General features: G+C 45.6%; 1 protein-coding gene across 1 annotated transcript; it reads left to right on the forward strand.

Annotated features, from left to right (window-relative positions):
• The first annotated feature begins 2,283 nt into the window (after window positions 1-2,283).
• ZFP64 (ZFP64 zinc finger protein) lies at window positions 2,284-18,247 on the forward strand. Its single transcript, XM_060230777.1, has 6 exons — window positions 2,284-2,375; window positions 4,386-4,625; window positions 7,368-7,529; window positions 8,490-8,552; window positions 12,116-12,367; window positions 16,773-18,247. Exons 1-6 carry the CDS (start codon window positions 2,327-2,329, stop codon window positions 18,053-18,055), a joined length of 2,049 nt encoding a protein of 682 aa, XP_060086760.1. The 5' UTR covers window positions 2,284-2,326; the 3' UTR covers window positions 18,056-18,247.
• The last annotated feature ends 343 nt before the right edge of the window (window positions 18,248-18,590 follow it).

An 18,590-nucleotide genomic window follows, 5' to 3' on the forward strand; every position in this document is an offset into this window, starting at 1 on the left:
CAAATACATGGAGGGACTTAAATTTTATTTTTATTCGATTTTTAGTCCGCCCTTCCTGTAGAACAAGCTCAGGGCGGGTTACATCATAAAAGCAATCAACAGTAAAAAAACCAATTTAAAATATATAAAATCTAAACTTGCAGAGAACAATAGGTACTAAAATTCTGCCTCACAGACATGGGTTATTGTCCAGGTTCAGCAGGTCTTATAGCACTGGGATGGAATGAAGGCGGGAGGCCGATAACAAGTGACGTCCACTGCCTCAACTAAAAGGTAGGTTTTAAAGGACTACTTGTAAATCATTTGTCACTGGTTTGCTTCTATATTAACTTCAGCAGCGTAACCCAGAAATGATGAGATAATGTATCCAGAGGAGGGCAATGGAAATGGTGAGGAGTCTGGAGACCATGTCCTATGAGGAAAGGTTGAAGGAGTTGGGTATGTTAGGCCTGGAGAGGAAACGACTGAGAGGTGATATGATCACCATCATCAAGTACTTGCTGGGCTGTCATATAGAGGATGGTGTGGAGCTGTTTTCTGTTGCCCCAAAAGGCTGGACCAGAACCAATGCATTGAAATTAAATCCAAAGAGTTTTTGACTAAACTTTAGGAAGAACTTCCTGACAGAACACTTCCTCAGTGGAACAGGCTTCCTCAAAGAGGTGATAAGATTCTCCTTCTTTGGAGGTTTTTAAACAAGAGGCTGAATGGCCATTTGACAGCCATGCTGATTCTGTGAACTTGGGTGGATCATGAGTGGGAGGACAGGAAGGGTTGCCACAGTGCTTAGTTCTTGTGGCCCTTTCTTACACGCTCAGGGAAATGCTGATCACCACTATTTTTGATACAGTCCAATTTGGCCAGGGATCCAAGAGGGCTTTTTGCCATCTTCTGGGCATGCAGCAGGGGTCACTGGGGATGTGGGGAAGAGGGATTTGTGAATTTCCCGCATTGTACAGGGGGATGGACTTGATGGGGAAAAAAAATGATCCTGGATGCCCCTTCCAATTCTTTGATTCTATAATTCTCTGTTATTTCACTGTCAACCTGATTGGTGTTGGGATAATTGGGATGTAGCGGCTCTGAGTTTTCCCAGAGAAGAAAAACATTGATCTAAGAGACAGTGTGGTCTCATGGTCTGAGTGATGGATTAGGATATGAGAGATACAGGCTCAAATCCCCACCCTATCAAGAAAGCTTAGCTAGGTGCCCTAGAACCAATCAGCCTAATGTACTAAAGAGGACTGTTAAGAGGGTAAAATGGAGAATGAGAAAATAATATATGAACATATGAAGCTGCCTTATACTGAATCAGACCCTCGGTCCATCAAAGTCAGTATTGTCTTCTCAGACTGGCAGTGGCTCTCCAGGGTCTCAAGCTGAGGTTTTTCACACCTATTTGCCTGGACCCTTTTTTGGAGATGCCAAGGATTGAACCTGGGACCTTCTGCTTCCCAAGCAGATGCTCTACCACTGAGCCACTGTCCCTCCCCAAGTCACTGTCCCTCCCCTTTATGGTCCCTCCCCTTTATGGTCTTAAAGGTGCTCCTTGACTCCTACTTTGTTTTATTCAAAGTGTGAGTTTTCGTGTGCCAAACACACTTCCTCAGACAGTCCAGTCCACCCCCGCAGCTTCCTTAATGTAAGCTACTTGGGGGACAAAAGTAATGCATAAACGTCTTGAGCAGGCCTCATTTTGGGCAGAAGCTCACAGGAGAGGAGCTCTTTCTTTTTTAAATCCCCCGCCGCCCCCCCCCCCTCAAAAAAACCCCTTGCTTCTGGGCTCCATTGTTCAAACCCTCTGTGAACATTTTGCTGAACTCTTAAGAACTCTGCTCACTGTACCTGATTCCTCATCTGATGAAGTGTGCTTAGAGCACACGAAAGCTTACATTCTGAATAAGACTTCGTTGGTCTTAAAGGTGCTCCTTGACTCCTACTTTGTTTTATTCAAAGTGTGAGTTTTCGTGTGCCAAACACACTTCCTCAGACAGTCCAGTCCACCCCCGCAGCTTCCTTAATCCCCCTTCACTCCGCTGCACCCATAAACCACGGGCGCCGTCCACTGACCGGAGAAGCGCCGCTGAAGCGCTTTTCACAAAGCACTTGGTGACGAATGGGCAAAAGCAACGCGCCATGGCTTCAGCCTTGCTACAGAGCATGCTCAGCCGCTCAACATCCGTCCCCGCCCTTTGGCTCCTGGGGGGAGCTGGAGGAGAACAGACTAGGCCTTCTTTTGCCCAGGAGGATCCTTCTTTCCTTCCTCCCCGCTGTTGCTTTCCCCACCCCTCGGGCAGCAGCGCAGACCGTGCAACCGGCGGCCACGATGAACCCGAGCGGTGCGCCCGCCCAGTCTTTCCCCGGGCCCGTGCAATGTAAGTGGCTGCGCGGCTTATACGCGCTCCCGGGCTCGGCTTTGGAGAGGCGGCGCGGCGCCGGGGCACAGCCGGGCCCCGAAACCTGAGTAGAGTCAGAAGAGAGCCTTGGCCCAGCCCGGGAATCTGCCTGCAGTGCAAGCGGGCCCGGGAACATGGGTGGCAAAAGCAGTGAGGGATGGGAGAAGGAGCGTGGCGGGTGAGATGGGGGGAGAAGCACGACCCAGTTGCCCCTTTGTAGAGGGGAGAAGGGGTGCAGGCTTTAGGGAGGCTGATGTCGTAAATCTGGGCATACTTCTTGAGAAGTAAAGTGGCTGGGCTGGGGACGTTACTATCATGCAAGCGGGGAGGATTGCCGCCTAGCCACACAATGTGCTTGGGACCCAGTGTACCTGTTTGCAAGGGGATGAGATGGTTTGACTCTGAGGTGTGCATCTAGCACGCAAGTGAATCACAGGCAAGCATGTGGCCTAAGGGCGGCTGCCAGTCTCCCAGTACACATCTAACAGCAACGCTCACACTTCTGTGCAAGAAGATGATGCCACCAGCGAATTAGAAAGGAAAGGGGGGCCCTGACCCGGATAGCCCAGGCAAGCCTGATCTCATCAGATCTTGAAAGCTAATCAGGGCTGACTCTGGCAATCACTTGGATGAGAGACCTGCATAGAATACCAGGGCTGGACACCAAGGCAGGCAATAGCAAGCCACCTCTCTGAAATGTCCAAACCCCACTGGGGTTGCAGGAACTCAGCCATGACTTCAAAGACTCACAAAAGAAATGGGGGGGGGGCTCTCCCCAAACCAGGCCAGTGGCAATAGGGTTGCCAATTCCATGTCAGGAAATTCCTGGAGATTTAGAGGGGAAGGGAGAGAGCTCAGAAGGGACATGAGACATTCCTCCAGAAAGTTTCCATTTCCTCCAGGGAAACTGGTGTCTGTAGTCTGAAGATCAATTGTAATTCTGGGAGATCTCCAGACCTAGTGGCAGAAAGCACCCTTTCTGTTTGGGAGGTTAATAGGGGCAGGCAGAAGAAAGAGGAAAGAAAAGGGGGGGGGGTGAGTGGTCACAGATTCATCTGGCACCTGGGAAAGGGTTGCCTTAATCAAATTCACCTCTCCATCCAGTGGCCCCACTGCTGAAAACAGAGGTGCAATTTTGTTCCTGCTGAAGTATGATAACTTTAGTGTATGGGAGAGTGTGTATTGGTAACATGAGTCACATTAATTGTTTTATTTGGAAAATGCATGTGCCACCTCTGCAGAGAACCAAGGTAGCAACCGAGGAGAGGCACCGTAGAACAGATTCTCTCTGTTAAATAGGTCCCAATTAATGAATTCAAGGGGGAGAAAGAAGATCAGGAATGTAGAACGATGAGGTGTCTTCTTCATCCTGACATTCCCTTTGGTGCTCTAGACTGGGAACTGCAGCGCCAGCTGGGAAGGCAGGAAGCTGCTGCTGGACTTCTATCCAGAGAATTTTAATTTTTGCTATAATGATTTGTTAACATTATGACTGAGTGACTGAAAGAGGCATAAGGAGAATACCATAAGGAGAGCTTCTGACCTTGCTGGCTTTTCAAGTACGGTCCTCAAAACTGGCGGTGCCTTCTTTCAGCTAGTGGGTCATAAATGCATGTGTGCATCAACGCTGAGAAGAGTTTGAAAAGGTAATGGTAAAGGTTGGGATCCGTCAGAATTCCAAACGGGCTTGCACAAGTGGAAGTTTGGGGGGACACCCTCATGCTAGGTAGTACCTTGTGCTAAGTTGAATGCAGAATCAATTTTGGGTTGGACTGCACTAAATTAATTTACGTTTCTGTTTATATGTTGCTGGATCCAAGCCAATATATGTAAGATACGCAGAAAGTAGATGAGGTCCTTCGCACAGCTTCAGACTCAACAGCTTTTGTGGGACTTGGTTCTTCTGTTAAGCCTTTTAGACTACTTTGACCTATGAAGCCTTACAGTTGAGGTTCTCATGGTCTACCCTGATATATTTACTTGTTCCAGTCCCAGGTGGCACTACTGTCTTAGTGGAACTGACTCCAGATATTCACATTTGTGGACTCTGCAAGCAACAGTTCAACAATCTGGATGCATTTGTTGGACACAAAAGAAGTGGCTGCCAACTCTCCGGTACAGCAGCTGGGACCACCAGTACGGTCCAGTTCATGGCGGAAGAAATGGTACCGGCAACACAGACTCAGACTACAACTAGAACAATCACTTCAGAGACCCAAACCATAACAGGTATTTTCCCAGGAAATTTTGAAAGGAAATAGCAGAGAAGAGGAGCCAGGTAAACAGTCCTTGTCTATGGCAAATAGAAATTGCTTCCAGATAACTAGCCAGGAAAGTTTAAGTTTAATTTGATTTATATCCCACCCTCCCAGCCAAGGCGGGCTCAGGGCGGCTTACAACAGATCATAGAACAATGATCGCAATCATATAATCAATATTTTATTTTTATTTATTTATTTATTTATTTATTTCATTTATATCCCGCCCTCCCCCACCTTGGCAGGCTCAGGGCGGCTAACAGCAATCCATAAAAACACACCATAATAAATAAAACATTAGAATTACATTATAGAACAATAAAACATTAAAACATTAAATTAAAAACCAGTCTAGTAGATACAATTATACTGCGGTATAGATCTTTGGACCGCATTGGCGGATCTTTAATTACCATTTTTCTTAGCAGTCCGAATATGCTGATTTAAAAAGGATGGTCTTGCAGGCCCTGCGGAACTGTTCAAGGCCTTTAACCAATATAATTAAAAACAGTATACAGTTAGTGCTAAATTAGATGTTACTCATTCTCAAGACGACAGTTGTTCTAAGATTCTTCCAGGATTCTCCTACAGTCAGCTGAAGGCTTGCCGGAAGAGAACAGTCTTACAGGCCTTGCAGAACTGAGCAATGTCTTGCAAGGCCCTAACCTAACCTCTTCCAGCAATTGGTTCCACCAGGAGGGGGCTGCCACTGAAAAGGCCCTGAAAAGGAAAGCATCAGAAAAGCTCGTTCTTTGCTTCTTTTAGACCAGGGATGGCCAGACTGTGGTTTGGGAGCCACATGTGGCTCTGTTACATATATTGTGCGGCTCTTGAAGTCCCCACCGTCCCACTGGCCAGCTTAGAAGAAGGCATTTCTCTCTTTAAATCACTTATCCAAGCCAAACCAGCTGGCAGCTTAAAGAATGCATTTAAAGTTAAAGTTGCTTTCTTTCTACCTCTCCCTCCCCCATCTATTTTCCTTCCTTCCTTCCTTGTCTTGTGGCTCTCAAACATCTGACATTTGTGTCTCGCAGCTCTCAAAACATCTGACATTTATTTTATGTGACTGCTATGTTAAGCAAGTTTGGCCACCCCTGTTTTAGACCATAAATAGTAAAAGCATATTGACATACGTCTGTCAGTGGCTACTAGCCATGGCGACTGATGGGATACCTCCATATTCAAAGGCACTAATCTTTTGAATCCCAGAGTCAGGAGGCATCATCAAGGGAAGACCTTGGCCTCTATGCCCTGTTGTTGGCTGTCCAGAGAAACTGATTGGCCATTGTATGAGCCAGCATGCTAGAACAGATGGACTATTGATCTGATCCAGCAGGGCTCTTCTTATGTTTAGCAGTGCCATTCTCAGCAGAGTTACACCTTTTGAAACTCACTGAAGTTAATGGTCTTAGAAGGTTATCACTGTCTTTTTTCAGTGTTAAGAGCAGAATTAGCAACCGGATGAGGACTGAAGCATTTACACAATGATCTGACATTATTTGTTCCCATAGAATGGCGGGATAGATTCGCATTGCATTATATAATCTTCCTGGAGTCTGAACAAGAAAGGCAGGCTGTAAATAAAATGCCCTGACCTGGATAGCCCAGGCTAGCTCAGCCTTGTCAGATCTCGGGAGCTAAGCAGGGTTGGCCCCAGCTAGTATTTGGATGGGAGACCACCAGTGTCACTCTGCAGAGGCAGGAAACAGCAAACCACCTCTGAACATCAGTTGCTTTTAAAACCCCATGAGGTTGCCATAAGTCAGCTGCGTCTTGATTTTGTTGTTGTTCAGTCGTACAGTCAAGTCCGACTCTTTGTGACCCCACGGACAAAGTCATGCCAGGCCCTCCTGTCTTCCACCATCCTCCGAAGTCTGCTCAAGTTCATGTTAGTTACATCAGTAATGCTGTCCAACCATCTCATCTTTTGCTGTCCCTTTCTTCTTTTGCATTCTGTCTTGATGGGGGGGGGGAATGAAATACATTTAATAGCATTAGGTGACACTCAGTGATTGTTTAATATTTATTTATTTTATTTCTATCCCACCCTTCCTGCAAAAGTGGGCTCACATCATTGAAACTCTTAACAGCAGAACAGTTTTAAAACCACAATAGTAAAATCACAGGACAATAATAAGATGGCATTTGGCCACAAACAAATTCTGGCTCTGTTCAGTTTACAAAAAGGAAGATAACAGGGGCTGATATAACGGGTCTATATGATGTCTCAAGGTCCCTGCCAATATTACTACGAATTAGTTTCGCGAGCTGTTTAAGCAGAAGAGGCCAGGGTGATGCTTAGACGTCTGCAGCCTCAATTAAATGCCTGGCAGAATAGCTTCATTTTACAGGCCCATGTACTTTTTCACACACTATGTTGTTATGGAATCACTGCCATGAGATGTGGTAATAGCCACTGGCTTAGGTCACTTTAAAAGGGGACCTGGTTAAATGGAACCTTCCTGTTTAGAGGCGGTCTGGCTGAATACCAGTTGCAGAAAGGTGAAGCTTGGAGGGAAGCTCTTCCGACCTTCATGTCCAGCTGTTGGACTCACTGGAAGCATCCGGCTGGACACTAGGGAAGAGGAGGCTAGATTAGGTGGACCTTTGAGCTGATGCAGCAGTGCTCTTTTTTTGTTGCTGTAGATGCTATGCCACGTTGCAATGTTTAGGTGTTGAAAAATTAATCTTTCTTGTGCATGTACCTTTCCAGTTTCTGCGCCCGAGTTTGTTTTTGAACACGGCTACCAAACCTACCTTCCCGGTGAGAACAGCGAGCCTCCAACCACCAATATGACCACCACACCACCGAAGCCTCGCACCAGAAAAGGCACTTCATCTGCAGCTCAGAAAAAACTCAGTTGCTGCTATCCAGGTGAGGGGATGTAGATAGCTGGGCAGCTTGTGATTTCGTTGTGGCTTTGCCTAGGTTGGATATGCTAGTCTGCCATCTGGTACTGGTTGTTCTCTGCTACACTTTTGCAGTGGATGAGGAGAAATCCTTGTTCCATCCTCCTTTCGAGAGTTCAGAGCAATGGGAAATACTGCAAACTCCTTAGCAGATGGGGGCAAATGGACTGGCTGACTCTGCTCTCTGCGGGGCTTCAGAAATCATTTTGCGCAAAGTATCAGGAAGTTTTGGAGCCCTTGGCAACAAGGGCTCCAAAATGAATGAGCAGAACGCTTCCTGATTTGGCCCAGGCTCAGTCAAAAAAATAAAAGGCAATGCTAGGAAAAGCTGAAGGCAGCAGGAAAAGAGGACAACCCAACATGAGATGGATTGGTGCAATAAAGGAAGCGATGGCTCTCAGTTTGCAAGACCTGAGCAAGGCTGTTAATGATAGCATTAATTCATAGAGGCTCCGGTGAACTGGAACGTAGAACTACTTTGGCAGTGCTTAAATCAGTGACTTTACCATGTTGTAACAAGAAGATTTGTGGAAGCTTTAATTTGTTTATATGGCAGTCATACATACCCAAGTAATGGAAGGGAAAATACCCTTTATCAAAGGATTAGGTCAGTTAACTTCATCAAAATGAATACAATTTATGTTTTGGAAGTTGCCATTTACTTGGGAATCTTGACTGAAATTTCTCATGTTCCTAATATCTAGCAGTCTCCTTAATATTCTACAACTGCATCAGCTGCAGGGTCAATGCTTTTTTCAAAATGTGGCCATGATAACATTGAAGTCTGCTTTTAAAATGAGAAAAACACAGAAGTAGTATCGGTTTCGTGCATAAGGAAACCATCTTCTTAGATATTCTGTTGTCTTTTTGCTCTAATAGTAAGTGCTTCCTAATGTTCTGGCTGTCTTTCCCCCTCTTTTTTCAGGCTGTCAGTTCAAGACATCCTATGGTATGAAAGACATGGAGCGACATTTAAGAACACACACAGGTACACCTCTGGGGTTATGGTCTAAGAGGGTCTTTTCTACCAGATGTCATAAGCTTTCCCTGAAGTTGAATCAGACTATCGTGGAATGTAGTATCAATCATGTAGTTCATATATGAAATTGATGGATAGGTTTGACATGTAAAGCCATGCGTGAACCTATGTAACACCGTCTATATAAGCTGGCCAGACTTCATAGTCTCTGAATTTCTCTGATCTGGAATTCAATGAAGTAATGCTATCTCAAAGATGGGCCTTAGCAACCACCACAGATCACTGGTCCATCTATGCCAATGCTGTCCATTCTGATTAACAGTAATTAATTCACCAAGGAATCAGACAGAGGTTTTTCCAGCCAAAGTTCATGGGATCTTTTTTTGCTGTAGATGGTAATGATCGAACATTGGCCTTGTGCATGCAGAGCATGTGGTTTACTCTCCCCCCAGAGCAATTTTATGTATTGGAAAAATAAAGTGTCCTGTAAGGTACTGAAAATGGGCAAAGAAATGGGTGTATGTGTATTAATGGAAGATTAGTGGAAGTCAAATAGTTTCCTGACTTGTCTTGCTGACAACTTCCTTTTCCAGAAAGTGAAGAAGGAAACAGGGGGATCTGCTATCTTGGATTTGATTCTCACCAACAAGGAAAAATTGATTGAAGAAGTGGAAATAGTGGGCATCCTGGGCATTAGTGACCATGTGATTTTGGAATTTACAGTCTTAGGGAAGGGGAAAGCTATACGTAGTCAGACTTATTGGTTGAACTTCAGAAAGGCAAACTTTGATAAACTTAGAACTATTCTAGGGAAAATCCCATGGTCAGAAATACTTAGGAGGAAGGGGGTTCAGGAGGGGTGGGAGTTTCTTAAAAGTGAAATACTGAAAGTGCAATTGAAGACTATTCCTTTGAGAAGAAAAAATGGAAAAAAGCCTAAAGAAGCTGAAGTGGCTCCATAAATAGCTCTCTAAAGACTTGAGAAATAAAAAAGACTCCTTTAGGAATTGAAAGGAGGGTCTTATAACCAAAGACAAATGTAAACAAATCACCAGTGCTTGTAGAGAAAACATTAGGAAAGCTAAAGCTCAGTATGAGCTAAGGTGCTAAAAAGATGCTAAAAACAACAAAAAAGAGTTCTTTTCTTATGTTCAGAGTAAGAAAAAAGAGCAAGGACATGGTGGGCCCATTGCGAGGGCAAAGAAGTGAAATTGTAACGGGTAATGAAGAGAGGGCAGAACTGCTCAATTCCTACTTTTCCTCAGTCTTCTCTTCTGAGGGAAACGGTGCTCAACATGGCAAAAACAGAACATATAAGGAGGGTATGAAGTTCCAACCTAGGATCAGCATAGGGGTAGTACATAAGCACCTAGTTTCTTTAAATGAAACTAAGTCCTCAGGGCCAGATGAACTGCATCCAAGGGTTCTAAAATAACGGTACTGCCAGATCTAACTTAATGTTTTTAGACTTAGTAACTGTTTTAACTAATGTATTAATCGGTTTGGGGTTAATTTAATGTTTTGTTAAATGTATTGTTATTTTGCTGTTGTTAGCCGCCCTGAGCCTGCTTGGCGGGGGAGGGCGGGATATAAATAAAATTTTACTTACTTTACTTACTTACTAAAAGAGCTTGCAGATGTAATTTCTGAGCCTCTGGCTATTATTTTTGAGAATTCTTGGAGAACAGGAGAGGTGCCGGAAGATTGGAGGCGGACGAATGTTGTCCCCATCTTCGAGAAGGGGAAAAAAGACGATCCGGGTAACTACCGACCCATCAGCTTGACGTCTATACCTGGAAAAGTTTTAGAACGAATCATCCAACAGTCAGTCCTGGAACATTTAGAAGAATGGATGTGATTACTAAGAGCCAGCATGGTTTTCTCAAGAACAAGTCATGTCAGACTAACCTGATATCTTTTTTTGAGAAAGTGACTACCTTGCTGGATCAGGGGAATGCTGCAGACATCGTTTATCTTGATTTCAGTAAGGCTTTTGATAAGGTTCCCCATACTATCCTTGTTGACAAGTTGGTAAAATGTGGTTTGGATTCTGTTACCATTAGGTGGATCTGTAACTGATTGACAGATCACACCCAAAGAGTGCTTGTGAATGGTTCCTCATCCTCTTGCAGAGGAGTGACAAGTGGAATGCCTCAAGGATCTGTCCTGGGTCCTGTTTTGTTCACAATCTTTATCAATGATTTGGATGAAGGAATAGATGGAATGTTTATTAAATTTGCAGATGATACTAAATTGGGAGGGGTTGCAAACACCGAAGAAGACAGAAACAGGATATAAGATGACCTTGACAGGCTGGAAAACTGGGCTAAAATCAATAAAATGAATTTTAACGGGGATAGATGTAAAGTTCTGCATTTAGGTAGGAAAAATCCAATGCATGGTTATAGGATGGGGGAGACTTGTCTTAGCAGTAGTATGTGTGAAAAGGATCTAGGGGTCTTAGTGGATCATACGCTGAACATGAGTCAACAATGTGATGCAGTGGATAAAAAGGCAAATGCAATTTTGGGCTGTATCAACAGAAGTATAGTGTCCAGATCACGTGATGTGATGGTATCACTTTGCTCTGGTAAGACCTCACCTGGAGTATTGTGTTCAGTTTTGGGCACCACATTTTAAGGATATAGACAAGCTAGAATGAGTCCAGAGAAGGGTGACGAAGATGGTGAGGGGTCTGGAGACCAAGTCCTATGAGGTAAGGTTGAAGGAGCTGGGAATGTTTAGCCTGGAGAGGAAATGGCTGAGAGGTGATATGATCACCATCTTTTAAGTACTTGAAAAGCTGTCATATAGAGGATGGTGTGGAATTATTTTCTGTGACCCCGGAAGGTAGGACCAGAAGCAATGGGTTGAAATTAAAAGAGTTTCCAACTCAACATCAGAAAGAACATCCTTACCGTTAGCGCGATTCCTCAGTGGAACAGGCTTCCTCAGGAGGTGGTGGGCTCTCCTTCCTTGGAGGTTTTTAAACAGAGGATAGATGGCCATCTGACAGTGATGAAGATCCTGTGAATTTAGGTGGGAGGTGTTTGTGAGTTTCCTGTATTGTGCAGGGGGTTGGACTAGATGACCCTGAGATCCCTTCCAACTCTTTGATTCTATGATTGTAAATATACACAGATAAAAGCAAAGTGTTCTGGTGGCTACCTTTGTTAGATCAGTTCTGTTGACCTAGTAGGGTCAGCAAGCTTTGGGGGTACATCATTGACTGAGAATGAATTCTGCATCATTTCAAAACCTTAACCACATTGTCTGAACAAGGTATAATTCTGTCTTTGTGAATGATGCTTCAACAGAGGTTGCCACAGCAGCAAACAATCCCATTTTCTGAGCTACATATGTTTGCAAATATTTCATCTGTGACCTTTTTTGGTACTGAAAAGTGGCATGGAGGAAGAAACCCCTGTGCATCTTGAAATAAAAAAAGAAAAGAAAACCTTCTTGCAACATTAATTTAGGATCTCTACATTTAGTCTAGTGCTCAAATCTTTCAGCAAATTCATAGTGACTCAGACCTGATGCTCTGCTTTTTTCGCCCCTTCCCCCTTTAGGTGACAAGCCCCATAAATGTGAAGTTTGTGGTAAATGCTTCAGTCGCAAAGACAAGCTGACGATGCACACACGATCCCATACTGGGTTTAAACCTCACAAGTGTAAACACTGTGACTATGCAGCTGCTGAGAGTAGCAGCCTGAACAAGCACCAACGCATTCACTCAAACGAGCGCCCTTTCAAATGCCAGATTTGCCCTTACGCTAGTCGCAATTCCAGCCAGCTGACCGTGCATCTACGATCCCACACAGGTGAGTCACAAATGTTTTCCCTAATGCTGACATCAATTAAATAGGGGCAAATGAGACAAACACCATTTCTATTCAAGAAAATGGAAGGGGGGGGGGTACTGTAAGCCCCGTTTTTCTACATTTGTGATTCTGATCAAAATTAAAGAAGAGCTGGTTTTTATACCCTGCTTTTCTCTACCCTGAGTCTCAAAGTGGCTTACAATCACCATCCCTTCCTCTCTCCACAACAGACACCTTGTGATTTAGGTGGGGCTGAGAGAGTGCAGAGAGAACAGTGACTGGCCCAAGGTCACCCAGCAGGCTTCATGTGAAGGAGTGGATAATCAAACCTGGTTTGCAGATTAGAGTCTGCTACTCTTAACCACTGTATCACACTGGCTGGGCCTGCATGTGGCTGGCAAGTATGAAAATTTAGAACAGGCATCTCCACCCAACCTGGGGCATTTAGTGAGGCCTTCAGTGAACTTCATGCTGACAGGGGAATTTGATCCTCCAACTTCCTGGCCTAGTATAATGCTCTAGCCACTACCCAGTAGTCACTGTAGAACAGGGCTGGCCAAATTGCAGCTTGGGAGCCACATGTGGCTCTTTCACACATATTGTCTGGCCACCCCATCGGCCAGATTGGAGAAGGCATTTCTCTCTTTAAATCACTTCGCCAAGCCAAGCCAGCCAGCAGCTTGGAGAATGCATTTAAAGTTAAAAGTTGCTTTCTTTCCATCTCTTCCTCCCTCCCCCATCTATTTCCCTCCCTCCCTCCCTCCTTCCCTCCCTCCCTCCCTCCCTCCCTCCCTCCCTTCCTTCCTTCCTTCCTTCCTTCCTTCCTTCCTTCCTTCCTTCCTTCCTTCCTTCCTTCCTTCCTTCCTTCCTTCCTTCCTTCCTTCCTTCCTCCTTCCTTCCTTCCTTCCTCCCTCCCTCCCTCCCTCCCTCCCTCCCTGTCTGGAGGCTCTCAAACATCTGGCATTCATGTCTTGCAGCTCTCAGACATCTAACGTTTATTCTATGTGGCTCTTACATTAAGCAAGTTTGACCAACCCTGCTGTAGAATGTCCCAAATAAAGAGTGTCCCAAATAAAGAGTCTCTCTGCTCTTAGATCTTATGGATCCTGGCTCAGCAGCTTAGCCACTGCAGTAACTCACATGGGTGGCTGTCTGCCGTGGTGTACAGATTAGATTGTTGGAACAGGATCTGGGAGTCCCAGGTTTGAATCCACACTCTGCCAGGGAAGCTTGCTGGGTGACCTTGAGCCAGTCATATACTCTCTCAGCCTAACCTACCTCATGGGGAATTTGCTGTTGTGAGGACAGAATGGCCGAGAGGAGAAGCCCGTAAGCTGCTTTGGGTCCCTATTGGGGAGAAAGGTTGGTTATAAATGAAATAAATAAATCTGTCTTTTTCCAATTTATGACTTTCTTTGTCCAAGTCAAATCCTGTTAAGGACAGTGAGCGGAGTCTGCACATCAGATCCGTCTCTAGATTTGCAAGTTAAAAATTCTTCCTGCATTTAGACTTCCTTAGCAAGGTCTGGCGTATGAAAAGGGGGTTTTTTTTGGAAAGTGTACAGCTCCAGGCTTTCATTGGGAAAGTAGATAAAAATTCAATAACTGACATTTGAAATGCACACACAACTGGAAGTAGCCAGCCTATTAAAATAAACTGAATTGGCAGGCTGTGTGTCTTCATTAATAAAAATGTGTGTAATAAACATTTTACACCACGGGTCTGAATTATTAAGCAGACGCATGGATTAGAACAGTATGCCACATCACAATTTGAAGAATATGCAGCTCGGATCGATTAAATATGTATCCAGGCAAGCAAATTATGCCTTCGCCTTTTGCAGTCTTCCGTTTATGAAGATCTATAAAACACTAAACTGGTAAAGCAAAATTAAACCATATGTGTTGTGATTATTAAAGAAAAGAAACATTTACCGAACTAAGGACTTCCCTGTATTTTATTTCTGCCTTTAAACGGCACCCTGTGGCTCTTTCACTCTTCTCGTGTGTGTGTGTGATGAGTGGGATCATAAAAGAACATCGCACCATTCAACCAGTTGAGAGCAACAATAAGTCAGTGGTGCTGTTTTATGCAGTGGTATCAGCAATAATTGGCTATTCTGAGTGAAAATTAAAAGCCTTGGGGTTGATACTGTGAAAGGTGTCAATACGGCATACATTCAGTATTGTGCTGATCTAGAGATTAAGCAGGTGTTAACTCTCTTTGGAGGCACATCACAGCAAAGCAGTATTGTAGATGTGATCCCTGCAAATTCCCCGTTAGCTGCCTTGTTGGTGTTTGTGCAGGGCCAGCCCTGCCACTTGGCCAACTAGGCAATTGCCAAGGGCACCAGCCTTCTAGGGGCACCGCATTGGACACCCCCCATGTGACTCGGTGAGGTCACGCCACTGCCCAGCCTGGCCATCTCTCCAAGTTCCCCCCACACGGACCTCTTGGAGTCTCCGAGAGGCACAGGTGGCGGGGCATTCTCCCTGCTTTTGCACCCCTAGGGCGGCCCGATCTCTTCATTATATCCTATGGGCCCATAGGATAGAATGGAGAAATCTGTCTGCAGCAAACCCAGATGGGGGGGTGGGGTGCGCAAGTAGTTAGCCTTGCTTAGGATGCCAAAAGGTCCAGGGTCCCTGTGCTTGTGGGGCCAGAAAGCTGGAATTTATTACAAATAATAAATTCAGCTCTTGCTGCTGGTTTGCACTAACATCCTGCTTCACAAGACTGTGAGTTAGATGGTGCATAATGGAGCATTTTGCAATATTGTAAATACAGATTGAGAAAGCCCAGTGTGATTTGCACTAGTGTGTTCAAAGATGTTAAAGCAGGAAATGGCTGTGCAGCTGGAACTGGGCTTGGGTTCCACTGGTTGTCATTAAGTTGTATGGAGCTTCTTCCTACTGTTCTTATTACATATGGCAGGTGAGAATTAGACCTTACCATGGTGATATTGTTGAGTATACCCTTTTGTTTATTCCATCTAAGTGACTGGGTGCCATTCACTCCTCTGGGGACAATATAATTGAGTCCACCATTGCAGAGAGCCAGTGTGATGTATTGGTTCTGGGAGACCCAGGTGCAAATCTTCACTATGCCAGTGAAGCTTGCTGGGTGACATTGGGCCAGTTACACACACTCCACCTAACCTGGCCCACAAGCATGTTGTTGTGAGGATAAACTGGAAGAGAGGAGAAAGATGCTAGCCACTTGGCATCCCTCATGGGAAGAAATACGGAGTATAAATGAATAAAGAAATAGGACAAAGCCTGTTCCCTTCTCCCCACATCAGGGGATTACACTGAAGAGAACTGTGCAGTATGTCTCTGTATAGAGCTATCACCCCGTCCCTGCGGAACGTTCCTACAAAAGTTTGTATGGGTCATGTCTCCACAGTAAAACCAGGCATGACAATACACTTCTGGGCTAGGAAATATGTCTTGGAGGATATTCGTTTTCAGTTGGTTGTAGGCCAGGGGTGTCAAACATGCAGTTTGGGGGCCGAATCAGGCCCCCGGAGGGCTCTTATCAGGCCCCTGAGCAACTGGCTGTCATCTGCTTCCTTCTCCCTCTCTCTTGCTTCCTTCTGCAAACAGCTTGCTTTGCAAGGCTTGCTCAATCACACAGGAGCTACAGAGCAAAACCTCTATTTTCTGCATTGGCTGAAGCGCCTCCCTTGGGGAAGGCAGGAAAGAGCCAGAGCTTCCTTTGCCCAGTTCCCTGGATCCCATGAGAGAAATACAAATAAAGCACCTTTAAGACCAATGTGTGCTAACATTTTAAACATGTTTTAAGTTTTTAAAAATATATATATTTGTCTGTGTTCTTTATAAAATTTATATCTCTGCTACCTAATCTTAAATAGGCACACACGTTGCTCGGCCCGACAAACAAGGTCTTTTTTATGTCAGATCCGCCTCTCATAACGAATGAGTTCAACACCCCTGTTGTAGGCGGGGCTTTTTTGTAGAGAAGACCCAGCAGGAACTCATTTGCATATTAGGGCACCCCTCCCCCGTTGTCACCATTGTTTCACAAAGGGCTTTTTTGTCGAAAAAGCCCAGCAGGAACTCATTTGCATATCAGGCCACACCCCCTGATGCCGAGCCAGCCAGAACTGCGTTCCTGTGTGTTCCTGCTCAAAAAAAGCCCTGGTTGTAGGTAAACCATGTACTGGTTCCAATCTCTGGAAAGTTGATAACAGCAGGGCTTTTTGGGAGCAGGAACACAGTTTCAGGTGGCTTGGCATCAGGGGGTGTGGCCTAATATGCAAATGAGTTCCCACCAGCCTTTTTCGACTAAAAAAAGTCCTGGGTAACAGAATTATCTTTACCCAGACTGCACAGTAGTTCTTGGTTTGGCCTTCCTCATTCACAATGCTTTTCTTGCCGACAGGGGATGCCCCTTTCCAGTGCCGTTTGTGCAGTGCCAAATTTAAAATCAACTCTGATTTGAAAAGGCACATGCGTGTGCACACCGGGGAGAAGCCCTACAAGTGTGAGTTCTGTGACGTGCGCTGCGCCATGAAAGGGAATCTGAAGTCGCACATCCGCATCAAGCACAATATGGAGAACACCTTCAAGTGCCTGGAGTGCGAGTTCCAGTGCGGGAACAAGACCAGTCTCCGACAACACCTGCGCACTCACCAGCCTGAGCAGCCGGTGAAGTGCCCAGAGTGCAGCTACTCCTGTTCCAACAAAGCCACCCTCAAGGTGCACGAGAGGATCCACTTCAAGGATCGCCCCTTCAAATGCGAGTTCTGCAGCTTCGACACCAAGCAGCGCAGCAACCTGACCACCCACATGAAGAAAGTGCACCGAGAGAAAGTCAAGGTCAAGAAGAAAACCACAGAGAAGACGGAAGGAGACGGGCCCAAAGAAGGCAGCGCCAGGCAAGTAGCCAGGCTAGAGGCCAAGAAAGCGTTCAAATGTGATCTCTGCGAAGCCTCGTTTGTCCGGGAAGATTCTCTGAGGAGCCATAAGAGGCAGCACGTTGACTATACTGGGGCAAAAAACACCGAGCTGGCTGTTCTGCAATTCCAAGTGGACCCAAGCAGGCCAACCGGGGCTCCTATTACGGTCAGTCATCTCCAAGTGCCATTGCAGGCATCACCCTTCAGTGAAGGACAAGTCAAGATTATAGTCGGACATCAGATGCCTCCGGCTGGCAGCCTCATCCAAGCGGCTTCAGTCAACATCGTGCCTCCCACCTTAATAAGCCAGAATCAAGAAGATCTTCCGGGCAGCAGCCAGTTGCAAATACTGCAGCAGGTGAGCTTGCTTGCCCCACCTCTCCCCACAGGGTCTCAGACAGAAAGCATTTCGGTCGGCCAACCAGCAGTTCTCCTGACGACCCATGATCAAGCTAATGGAGGTACGGCGCACCAGACCCTAATTCCTGCCCTTCCAGTGGGCAGCCAGGAGGCCTCAGCTAACCAGGCGTTCATCAACGGTGCGGGGATCAGCTGCTCAGACTTGGAAGGGCTCAATGCTTTGATTCAGGAAGGGTCAGGGGAAGTGACAGTGGTGAGCGACGAGGACCAAAACATCACTGTGACTTCAGCTCCTCCTGTCTTTTCCTCCCCGGCTCACCCAGATGCATCAAAGCAAACCTACTCTATCATCCAGAGCGGAGCCCATGCAAGTTTGCTGTGTCCTGCAGACTCCATACCGGATTAGTCTTGGAAGAGAAAAGGCCTGGGTTCGCCATTCTGTTGACGTATCAAGTTCAGCCTTGTGTCATGTCCTAGATTTAGGCTGTTGAGTTCGGCAGCCCAAGCAGACCCTGGAGTCAGAATGCCAGCCTGTTGCTATCCTCCCTGGAAACAGAACATCTTCTCTGTTGGAGCATGTGCAAATACTGAGCCTAGAGATATTGCTGCATTGGAGGGAAGGGAAGGGGAGTATGGGCTGTTCTGTATTGGGGCTGCTCAGTGGGAATAGCTGTATGATTCAAAGATCACCTCTCCCTTTCCAAGTCTGGAACCCATGCTTGTTGGGTCACCACTGGCAGCAGATAAATTTCTCTGCTTGAAAATTATAGCCTTAAAAATATACCCACTGAAAAGAATTGTCCTGAAAAGATCTTCAAACTCTAGAGAAGCCACAAATTTGATGCATAACATAGTGGAGCTTTGGGAGAAAGGTGGTATTTTTTTTCTGCCTTTCACATTCATTCCCCAAATACTAAATTCCTAGTCCTTATTAACATTTT

The sequence above is a fragment of the Heteronotia binoei genome, chromosome 2, assembly GCF_032191835.1.
Source record: "Heteronotia binoei isolate CCM8104 ecotype False Entrance Well chromosome 2, APGP_CSIRO_Hbin_v1, whole genome shotgun sequence".
NCBI classification, from domain to species: Eukaryota; Metazoa; Chordata; class Lepidosauria; order Squamata; family Gekkonidae; genus Heteronotia; species Heteronotia binoei.

Excerpts from the sequence above, each read along its gene's own strand:
- ZFP64 (XM_060230777.1), top strand. The coding sequence starts at position 2,327 with ATGAACCCGAGCGGTGCGCCCGCCCAGTCTTTCCCCGGGCCCGTGCAA. Across the intron at positions 7,530-8,489 it reads ACTCAGTTGCTGCTATCCAG|GCTGTCAGTTCAAGACATCC; the intron begins GTGAGGGGATGT and ends CTCTTTTTTCAG. Across the intron at positions 8,553-12,115 it reads ACATTTAAGAACACACACAG|GTGACAAGCCCCATAAATGT; the intron begins GTACACCTCTGG and ends TTCCCCCTTTAG.